This window comes from Stegodyphus dumicola, chromosome 3 (assembly GCF_044657685.1).
Source record: "Stegodyphus dumicola isolate Sdum_Otavi_A_Nest chromosome 3, ASM4465768v1".
Classification (NCBI taxonomy): Eukaryota; Metazoa; Arthropoda; class Arachnida; order Araneae; family Eresidae; genus Stegodyphus; species Stegodyphus dumicola.
In genome coordinates, this window is record NC_140770.1 from 164,703,425 (window position 1) to 164,715,832 (window position 12,408).

General features: G+C 33.0%; 1 protein-coding gene across 2 annotated transcripts in view; it reads right to left on the reverse strand.

Annotated features, from left to right (window-relative positions):
- Window positions 1-12,408, reverse strand: part of Spt6 (transcription elongation factor Spt6) — a 171,550-nt gene that overhangs the window by 76,899 nt on the left and 82,243 nt on the right. For both annotated transcript variants that reach the window (XM_085813573.1, XM_085813572.1), the window contains exon 15: window positions 2,517-2,646. In XM_085813573.1, coding sequence (XP_085669699.1) covers window positions 2,517-2,646 — 130 coding nt within the window. The remainder of the gene's footprint in view (window positions 1-2,516; window positions 2,647-12,408) is intronic.

Below are 12,408 nucleotides of genomic sequence, written 5' to 3' on the forward strand. Positions count from 1 at the left end.
AAGTTTACATGAGGAAGCTATCATTTCACCACCCTTTTGGGATGATATTAGTGTCAAAGCTTTGAATGGCGAGCATTTTATCTCCCTCTTGACCTCAACATCTTAACCCTGAAACACCACGGTTTCTTTAGACCACTTTAATCAGTGAACTGTGCGCATGTCTTGTCTGCCAAAATGCCACTACGGGACGTGACGTTAGCTGAAAAAATTGGTTTCCTGGATAAGATCAAGCAACAACCACGAAACACTAGTCAGCGTTGGTTTGTGAAAATTACCAGATTGGCAAAGACTACAATTTCGCACTTCATAAAACAAGAGAATGAGCTGTGAGAAGAATGCGAACAATGTGAAGGATGAGGAGGAACTTCCAAAAAAATAGAAGCATGAAGGAGAGGATCCATACGTTGATGAGGCCCTTAATGAATGGTTAACCATTGTTACTGGACGAGCTGCACAAGTAAGCAGGTCAATATTAAAATGAAAAGCAGAAGAACTCGCTAAAAAGTTGGGCCACAATGACTCTAAAGCTACGGACAGTTGGTTGCCTCGATGGAAATCTAGACACAATACAAAATTCAAGAAAGCACATGGCGAGAAAGAAAGTGCTGAGAGTGCAGTTGCTGAAGAATGGAAATAAAAAAAACTGCCTGTGTTTCTTGAAACTTTTTCAGCAGATGACATCTACAATGCAACTGGGCAGTATTATCGTGCTACACCGGATGGCTTGTTAAGTTACAAACATGTTGCACTCTCTGGCTCCAAAACAGCGATGGATCGCTTAACTGGACAAGAGGAAACTGTTGGTTATAGGAAAAAGCACTAAGCCTCGCTGCGTTAAAGGACTTAGGATGGACAGTTTACCAGTTGTCTATCGTGTGAACAGAAATGCGTGGATGGTTCCTGAACTTTTTTAAGAATGGCTGAAGGACTGGGACAGACAGCTACAACACCAGTCAAGAAAAGTGCTGCTTCTTCTTGACAATTGTGCAGCACATCCTTATTTAGATTGCTTGAAGAACATCCAGCTGGAATTTCTACCTCCCAGGACCACAGGTTAGGACCAGCCAATGGACACAGGCATCATAAAAAATTTAAAGACCGTTTATCCTACAAGGTTGGTTAATTACATCCTTGAAGTAATTGAAGAAAGTTTGCTGACCTCATCGTCAAAAGCCAGCGAAGTCAGTGCAAAGGTCAGTATCTTACAAGCAGTTACATTCGTGGCCAACAGCTGGCAAAAGTGAGCAGTGAGACAATTCAGAACTGTTTTTCTCATTCTGACTTTAAGCATTTGGTTTAGGAGATGGATGTGGGCTTGCTCATTGAAAGTGAAAAGGATGATGAACCTTTGGAACTTCAACAGGTACAATATTATGAAGAATATTTATCCATCGGCAATGAGCTTCAATGCTATGATGAAAATGAAGATTACAATGCTGCAATCGTTGCTCGAGTTGCAGCAAAACATACAACAGCATCAGAACACCAAGAAAGTGATGATGATGATGATGATGCTACTAATAAGTTGGTGCAACACAGGATGCAAGGAATTGCACTAAAACTTTGCACTGATATTTCATGCAGGAGGGAAATGAAGAAAATCCCATTGCTGTGTTAGATGTTTGTGGCGATTTCGTTCACGTGCAATCCGTCAAGAGAAAGCGTCAGATCACATTGGATAAGTTCTTCAAATGTTGACTGGAACTTGGTAAGAGCTTGTTTTTATTGTGCTTTACATGCTGAGTATTGTGAAGATCGTTTATTAGAATTTGTTTCTAAATTAATTTTCTCAATGAAAAAAGTTCGACTGTAGTTCTTGTTGTACATGTATGTTCACGATACATGTGTACCGCACAATAAAGGTCATAATTACATTTTAGTACATGATTTACATGTGCATTTACTTTTGCTACATATAGCACGTCCCGTCTTACAACATAGGACATAGTCGTGTAATCAGACCAGTCGGTTTTTAGGACCAAAATGATCTCTTCCTGATGTGGTCCGATGAACCGGAATCGACTGTATACATTTTTAAGATAAAATTATAATTATCATGCAATATTTTATAGCATCTTTTAATGCTTGAAGTGTATTTTCATACTATGTACTTCCTTTAAATTTTAAATTTAAAAAAATATTTAGAATATTAAAAGGCAAAATGTATTCTTAAAGAAGAAGTAATATTTTAAAGTTGATAATCTGAACACGCTATAATCTGTTACTTTAAAATGGGCACTTCAAGGTTATTTCCTCCACTCAAATCAAATCATGGCAACATCTGTTGCAGAAAAAGGTCAAATGCTCAAATTTGTTAGAATCACAAATTTCTTTTGTGCAATGATGATAACTGCAAATAATGGAGTGTCACCCAACAGCCTTGAAGCGCTTATTTTAAAGTAGCATACTATAGTTTGAGACCATCATGTGGTTGTTATTTGTTCTAGATACGGCATATATAAAATTTTGTGTATATTAAAAGTTCTGCTAGGAGAGAATGATGACGATAATCTTACTTGCAAATGTAATCAGAGGCTACTTCTTTAGGCTCAACTGGATATTGATCTACTTCATGTCTCTGGTAGTTATCGCGCAAATTTTCTCCAAACTGTTCGGGTGTTAGACCAAATTTTTTGGCCAAACCATCTAGAAAAATATAGATAATTTTGTAAGATTATTTTCAAGAATAGATTAAGTATTCCTAAATCAAAGAAAATAAATTTCAGTTCTTTATACACACAAAAAAGGAGAGGGGAAGAAAAATTTTCACAATCGCTTAAAAATACATTATTGCTGATAAGAAGTATAGTTTTATCCTTTTCAAGTTTTATGTTGATCTTTTTGGCAGCCGCAATAAATTACCTAAAATGTTATCCTTGGCCTCTAATGGTAACTCGTTTTTTTTTCACATGTGTTTCTTTTTATCTTTCATCTGCTAGTTTCTTATGTCAATTTTTCTTTATTACGATATTCCATTTGTTTTTAAAATTTATATTTGCCTCATAGATACATTCACTATTTTAAATTCGATCATGCACTAGGCTGAGAGAGAAAAAGGCATTGACTTTAATTTAGCATACACTAATTTACGTGGCCCTGATGGAAACTTTCATGAATCAAAAGTTCTTTTTCTTAATAACATTATGTTTATTATGTTTAAATAATACAACCACTGATTAAAATAACTTGGAGAAATTTGCTCAAGAATTTTAGTCCACATATTAAGAGGCCAAACTTGAGAATCTAATAAAATTGTCAAAATTGACTTACAAACTCTCATAAATTCTGGACAGCAGGAAAAACAATACTGGAAGGATCTTACATAAACAGCAGATCTTCAGTAACATTTGCCAGGAAACAGACTATTGCTCTTTGTTAGAATTTCCTGACAACGTTGCCAAAAACACTTCAGCAAAATATGTCATTTGGTGTCCTACCTATCTGAATTTATATGGCAAAAGTAAAAGGACTGAAGAAACTGCTTCAGAACTGTTCTATTCTATAGCTGCACAATTATAGTGGCTAAAAATTTCTTTATTCAGGCTGGTGCACTTTTGATGAACTGGCTTCCCAAAAGAGCCACAAGTACAATTTTCAAATATTATATTATTTTCTTACAATAAATTAGATGAAAAACAGAGAAATAATTTTCTCTAATGAGACGCTCTTAAAAAAATTGAATCACAAATGTTATTTTTAGCACCATTATGATCTGCTTTTCACATTGTTTTCGTTAAGTAGTTTTCTTTGTTCATAAACATCCTGCCATGTCATGCATATAGTTAGAATCTGTTTGTCAGGTAAACTGAGACAGCCGGCTACTTGAGACCATCATAGCTTAATTTCTACATTTTTCTCTGAAGAAAGCAAATCTGCAGGGGATAACTGGTTCTTAACTTCCCAAGAGTTGGGCTTCCACTTACTTGTTTTATATGCAGCATGCCTCTTTGGGATAGGATTCTTTTACTAGAAGCTTCTTTGTTTTAGAGTGGATATTATTATCAAAGCTTCAGTTTTCTTTTTTGGATTAACATTTTGATGCACGTGATATTATTTTTATAATTTTTTTAAACTAAAAACTCTAGAAATTGAATATTATGATCCTAGAGACAAATAATACATGAATTTTAAAAAAAATCTACTCTTGCCCATTCTTCTGTGGGTGGTGGTCACACTGTGAAACCAAAGCACATCCAGGACCTTGAAACTTACTGAGGTAGTAGGGGGAAAAAACTTACATTTTTCTGTGTGCATTTCCAATAAATGATGAAATTTGCCAATTTAAAAAAAAAAAAAAAAAAAAAATGCATGTAAGAACTGCTTTTATGTAATTTTTTTACTAAGTAAATCCTCAGAAAAACTTAAAAATAAAAATTTATGTAATTTTTCTATAGCAGTGAAAATATAAGTACCTACGCAATAAGGACGTTCGGATAAATGGATAAAAAACTCAGTAAAGTAAGTTTTTTTTATATATATATATATAAATTTCAAAGAACAATTTATTTATTTACTTATTTATTTTATTTATTTATTTATTTATTTATTTATTTATTTTTGTGACACTGTACAAAGCATGTTTTGTCTTTTTGGTACATACATAGACCTTCATCACACGTTTCGCACATGTATCTTGTTCTATGAAGTTCCTCCTTTGTGCTACAAAATGTACACTGCCTGGATCTAAATTTCACTGGTATCTAAATTCCAGCGTTATTTACATTCTTTTCATCTCACGTATGAAATTTGTGTTTTTTTATGTTAATGAGGGAAGGCTTGGTCTTTTTGGCTTTGGTATGGAACATTCATTTCCTATTCATATTTATTTTATTCGCATTTCATCCAAAATATTTAGAAAACATTTTTAACTTAACACTTTTACGTAATTTCTATTTTTAATTATAGCAAAGTATATTTACATTAAATTTAAACCACGTGAAATAATTTATAAAATCACAATACTAGCTTGAGAAGCAAGTGTGGCGAGTTCTGAGAAAAATCTCTAGGAAAGAAAGATCTTTTCACTGGGCAGGTGCATGTATTGTTTAGTAATAAAATAACTCTGTGGTTTCAAAGCCCCTTATCTATATCCGGGTAAAAATAAACATTCCTATTTGAAAAGTAGCAAACGCCATTGTGAAGAGCAGTGGTTTTTAAGGCGCGACCACCGAGCATCTAGAGGATTGTGGCACCATGCTTTAGTGGCTCAGTGGTTGAGCCCTGAAACCACAAAGCAAATGCCATAAATGTAGATAGGTTTTTTAAAATATGCAGTTTAATTAATGCTATTTTTTATTGTTTATGATAGAAATCACGATGTACGATGAATAACTTTTGAAATTTAAAGTTGTTTATATTAATAAAAGGAAATTATTTTGTCTCATTGAAAACAAATTTTAAAAGGCATCCGATTTAAAGTACTAAGACCTAAAACATGTATGATTCTGCAGTCATTTTTCAAAAATTTCAGAAAGAAGAGAAGAAAAAAATTCGAAAATTGGTGGTTTCAGGGTGCAAACACTGTGCGTCAAAAGGGTAATAAAAAGAAAATCAAGTTATATTGCATGAAATTCTGGCCGTATTATTTTGACTGTATGCTATAGCAAAACACCCTTTGTATTTAAAGAGCACATAAAAGAAATAAATAAAGAAGTGCATTCTTGCATGATTTCAATAACAATATTTCACTTTGAAGAAAAATTTTAATCAATGATGTCATCTTTGAAAATATGCTAAATTTAAATTTACCACTGTTAAAGAAAAAGAAGATGAATGTTCTGTTTCCCAGGCTGCACTTCTGAGCTTAAATCTTCTTGTTAAATTGATATATAACTCTTGCCATAATCATGAGAAATTTAAATACCTTATTTGCACAGATTCACTTTTTTCTACATGATATATCATCAAGTGGTCACTCCATATTATGCACGACTGAACAAACTGCAGATATTCATTTTACTTATGTTCTGAGGTCACAGTGGGATTCCTGGTACTGCAGTGGCGTAGCCAGGGTGGGGCAAGGGGGACATCTGTCCCCGGGCGCAGCATTCAGGGGGCGCCAAATTGATGTTACAAATTTTTAAAATGAAATGTTTTCCGTTCGGTACAGAGAAAGGGACGCAAAATTTTCAATTGTCCCCGGGCGCTGAAAACCCTAGCTACGCTTCTGTGGTACTGCTAATGAAAGGGCTGACCAATTGACTAATAGTAATATTGATTTCATGATATCTGTTCCCAAGTCTTATTGGAAGCATGTTGTTTGGGATAAAACTCAGTTGATGGGAATGCTGAAAACCTTGCTTCATGTAGGCCTAGAGGACAAATAACTTTTTCCCAATGGTTTTTATTGCTCTAAGTAAAAGTACATTCAACTAGCTTATAATTAACTCAGATCTTCAGATCTTAACTGATCATGAAAATTTAAGAAATTAATTATTTCATTTTAATACTGTGACCAGTGGACTTTGTATTCGTAAGTATTCGTAATATATTAATGAGAACATTGTGGCCGTAATTGTTTAGCAACAATATTTTTTATGTCCACATCAATATTTGTCTAATTACATCTTCAAGAGTGGAATCTCTCAAACTGTTTCTATATTTTGACTTTATATATTTCATATCGGAGTATGCACGCTCGCAGATATATGTACTTCCGAACATTGATACAATTTAAAGTTCAAAATATCTCAATTTTGGATATTTCTCTTTATCTAAAAATTTGAATATTTCTATTCCAGTTACTCCACGAGATGTAAAAAATGGGTCAGCCTGCAGGTCGCATAATTCTATTTGATATTTAAGATCAACAGAGTTAATATCAATATTAACTGGATCACAAAATAAATCAATAGACAGTTTAAGATCATCAAATTGAGAAAATCTTTCATTGAAATCTGTAATTAGCATATCCAATTTTGGTAGAAATATTTTAAAATCCGCTTCTATATTACATTCCTTCATTTCTTCATAGATCTTTTTACACGATTCAAAATGAAATAAATTATTTTACTTCAAATTAAACCTTAGCAATTTTAATTTGTTTCTAAATCCAGTAACATATTTATAAAGGCAACACACATTTTGATCTTGTCCTTACAAGGATTTATTCAAAATATTTAAATAATTTGTAATGTCCATTAGGAAAGGAAGTGAATAAATAAAATTTTTATCAACTAAATTTGCTGTCAAATTTTCATCGACAGCAATTTCTGTGAGAAAAAGATGAACTTCTTTTCGAAGTGTAAAGAATCTCCTCAAGCACTTTCCAGCACTTAACCAACGAACGTTACTATGTAAAAGCAGATCTCCATACTCAGTTTCCAATTCATCCAAAAATGTTTTAAATTTTCGGTGTGTAAGGGAACGATTCCCGGCGCGAATGAAATTATTAATTTTGCAAATTCTGTCGATTAAGTCTTTCAGTTGTAGGGATAAACGACATAATGCTTCCTGATGGTAATACAGTGTTACATACGACATGCTATTCCTTCTTTTTGCAAAAGTCCCGCAAGCCCAATATTTTTGCCTGTCATAGCTCTAGCACCATCGGTTACGACAGCAGTACACTTGCCAAATCTGCCATACTCTAATGAATTTAATTGTTTGTAAATATCTTCAACTTTTGTTGTTCCGTGTAATGATCGTAATTTTCAAAGTTCTTGTGAATAATTATAATTTTCATTTACAGTTCTTATAAAGATAAGCATTTGACTTGTATCGGAAATGTCTGTGCTTTCATCCAATGCTACTGAAAAATAGCAGCAACAATTGGTTAGGTTTTCTAATTTATTTGTGACGTGCATGCTAATCTCATTTACAAGTCGGCTTACAGTCTGGTGAGAAAGTGAGATACTGTTTGAAATTTTCTTACCATTTCGTTGTCATTAAATGCTTGAGCCATTTTTATGGCACATTTTTTAATGAATTCTCCATCCAAAAATAGCTTCTTTGCCTATTTCTAAACAAACTTCAAACGATGCAACTACAGATGCTTCTTGAAATTTTGGTTCTTGATTAAAATAAATCGTTTGATTATTCAGCTGCTTTTTCATTTTTTTCACTAGTGGTATTTTCATGTCTCGCGTGTACGAATGATACTTTTTTTCATGCATGGAAAGATAATGGAGCTTCAAGTTATATTCCTTACACACAGATATGATTTGTAAACATTCCAAACACTGTGGTTTACCATTCTTGTTCAGAATAAATAAATAATCTATCTCCCAGCGATCTTGAAATTCTCAATTTTCGAAGATCTATTTTTCTTTTATTAGTAGCACTCATATTCAATAATTATTTTAATTAATAAATAAATATGAAATTAAGTTAATAATATTATAACATAGTCACCCCTCAACAAATTCTAGACAAGACTGCACTCGCACCATTGCATAAATCAGCCAAATAGCGCAGGGTAGTGTGCGCATCACATGCGCCAACCATAGATACACAACAACCAACCACAAATAGAATATGTGGTGCCAACGTTGAGCCAACCATCATCAGACGTTAAACAGATTGCTGCTGTATTCAGCCAAGTTAAGTGAAGTTACGCAAACTAAATAATACCTACTTTAAATTCAAATTAGATATAAATTTTCACATAGTAAAATAATTTTAATATTAATAATAATAATTTAGTAACATAAGTTTATTCATAGTAAAATGTACTCGCGGGCCGTAAAAATAATTTGGCGGGCCGTATACGACCCGCTGGCCACCAATTGGACAGCCCTGCTGTAGAAGATGCATAGCACATCTTATGGCACTGCTGGTTATATGCGCCTACTACAACTATATTTAAGGTGAGTTTAAGGCAACTTTCTATTTGCTAGCCTTCTGTTTGTCAAGAGTTCTGAAGTGTTTGCTGTCTTGCAAAACTTTATTTATTGTTTAAATTTCTAGTATCATTATTTATGTATTTTGCATTATTATCTTATGTGGCATTGTATTATTATTGTATTTTATCCACTGTATGTATTAATGTTCTATCATATCTCCTTCATATTAGTATTATTTTTTACATTTTACTATTATTATGATGATTTATTTTCCTTATAATAGTATTATTATTAAAGTTTTATTATTTACAGAATATTTTAGTATTCTTATTATAGTAGAATATGTATTATATATATTTTTTATTCTCTTCAGTTACAGATATTATGTATTATTGCACTCTGTTACTGAGTTACTTACATCTGTAAGCTTCATGGCATACTTTGTGGAACATGAGGAGTTTTGCACTTGCTTCCTTAAATAAATAAACAAATAAAAGGAAAAGCAATGACAAATGATCGAAATAAAGGTCCTTAATTCCATTCTCCTTTTCCCTTCCAAGTATAAGAATCTGTACAGTTGAAACTTTTTAGAACTTTTGAAGCCACGAAACTGAAGAAATCTGCAATGTCCTTGGAAGGATTCTAATTCTAGACATCCTGATTACTTGTAAGACGTGCTTTCAATTACACCATGAAAGCACGTGGTAAGGAGGAAGAAATTACTGTTGGTCGAAGGCAGGAGAGACAATGCTAAAATAAGAGGGTGGTAACGAGGGACGTAACCTCAGAATAATAAAAATGAAATATATACATGATATACCTTACATACTCCTCTCCCTTTTTATAAGGCGAGTGAAGTCACCAAATTCTAATGGTGACAAATTATCATCCATTATCTTTTAGTTCAGATGACACTTTTGAAACCTTTCAGAATCTTTCAAAGCCGGGAAATTCATGAAATTCCCAGCGGCATTGCCAGGGAACTTTACACCACCCAATTACCAATTAAACTTACTTCCAGTTACACCATGAAGGCATGAAGAAATGAAGGAGAAAATACCTTTGGAAAAGTTTGGGAATCACTCTTTTACCAGTGATTCCCAAACTTTTCCTAGTCATGGCCCCTTTTTTGATTAAAAATTTCCCATGGCACCCTACTTTAATCAAAAAAATGAATGATTGTAAGTAAGAGATAAAAATAAATAAAACTCATGCATCTTTCTTTTCTCATGATCGATGAGCCTGTAAATCACTCCACGTTTTCTCAAACCGTAAAATTAAACTGGATACGGCTATCCTAAAGTCCTTTTCCACGTTGGTTTTTGCTTTATAGCTGCTTTTTGGTTTTTTTGATGGTTCGGTAAAACCATCAAAACTAGTCCTGTGAAAATTTGAAAATACAACGCTGATTTTTGTTGTTTAACTTCTAAATTAATAATTGTTCATCGTGTTATTTTAACCATAATCATATTTATGATACTTTTGTTTCTTCACAGTTGTGCCACTGGTTGAAGACATTTCTTTATCTGAACTATAAAGTTTACCACTTTTCAAAAATCAGTGCATCATTGAACATAAAAGAGAGGGGGATAACAGTAGATGTTTCTACTAGTACTATTTGCTAATTCGGGCATTCATTTGGAATTGAGGGGGGGGGGATCTGAAAGACTTCAGATTCTATATTATACCCAAAGGGGCTATTTTAACATTTTGTGTGTTACCTTTATTTATTAAATATAATGTTCTTCTCACTTAAACCAAAAAATTCAGTTAAAAAGCAAAATAATTTTAATCAAAAATATTTTAAAATGAGCATATTTTTAGAATTTCTGATACAGTCTTGTGCACTGGAGATAAAATTTTTTTGTTCCGTACAGTGTTACCACTGAATCTTCGAGTTTGTTAATCAAAAATTTGTTAAAGTATTACAAAATATGAAATCAATAATAAAATAAATTCCAAAATTCAAATTAGGCTTTCAGATGTCCATATTCGTTGGAGGATTATGCTATTTAAAATTTGATGGCTCTACGTACTGTTGTTTTATCACAATGCAAGAAACATACATACAATTATGCAGATTCTTCATTATTTCATTTCTTTAAATATAACACATGGTGATAATATTTGGTGGCAACAATTTGAAAAGTGAAACAGATATTCACAGCGAATCGATGCAAAACACCAAAACGAAATTAATAGCCTTTTTGGGCTAAAAAAAATCACAAAACTCTTTATCAAAAACAACAAATGAAGTAAATACTACATAAAATAATTTATATCACAGTTTATTTATATGAAGCACTGAGTTTAATTTCACTAGAATCAGATTATAAACCGATTGACTAAATCAATCTGGCTTGCTTATATGCTTTCGGCAAAATCTTCCAGAACAGTCCGAATCTGTCTTAAAAGGTCTAGTCACCTCAACATATCTATCTACTGGTCAACCTAAGTTGAGAACACTGGATATAGTAGAAAATGTATGTGTCCGCTGTAGAATACAGTTCTACCATTTTGAGATGTCATATTGTATTATGTCTATGAAATACAAGTTTTGTTGAGCAAAGAGAACAATGAAAAAGTAAATAAAACAATAAATTACTTTGCACTCATCTTTTGATTTAAAAATTTACTAAAATGTCAATCATTTGATTATCAATAGACTAACAGCAAGACATTCCCTTTTCTGGCATTATTTCCAAAACTGTAAATTCAACAACTCCAACCTCACCACACTGTTGATGAGAAAAGTTATTAAAGCATTCATTTATTCTCTGACATTAATCAAAAGAAAGTAGTTTACTTCATCTTTGACATATGTGTATAATTTCTGAACCTCATAAGGCTGGAAAAACACTACTCAGTTCTGCTAAGATTATTCATTATGAGTGTAAATTATGGGAGCATTTTCCAAATAAATCCAGTATCAAAGTTGTTATATTTGTTGCCAATTTGACTACTGTTTCTATGACAAGCATAAATCACATGAAATCTAGCCTGAAGGGAAAATGGTGGATAATAATAAGTTCTTTATTATAACTATCACTATAAATGGGGTACCATATGTTAGAAATACTTTACCCTGTTCTTTTGCATTTGCCATGCTTTATATACATAAAACTCAACAGTCTGTTTTACACAGAAACTACAGCTATTAATAAACAAATCATCAAATACACAGCTGTTTAGAGGATTTGGAGCACCAAGAAAGTAGTAAATAATATGTAGAAATAAATAATATAGTTATTTAATGTTGCATTTTAAATATAATTTCTGAACCATGGATGAAATTTTAATATAAATTAATTTAAAATACAGAAGCCCGGTGGCACGGTGGCTAGCGTGTTGCGCAGTCACTGCGCCGGGGTTCGGTCTCCGGGCAGCGCGAAATTGACTAAGCCTTTCATCCCTTGAGTGGGTCGATAAAATGAGTACCAAGCTAGCTTGGGGACTAAACATCGGGGGTCCTGTGACAAGCTGGCCACTTGTTCAGGGTATATGCTCATGCACCTCGGGGCCCACAGTCAAGAATGCAGATTTAGGGCACACTGCTGGCCTTGGCCCAACTAGAGCTGTTGAGCCACTGTTTTTTTTTTTTTTTTTTTTTTTTTTAATAGTCGAA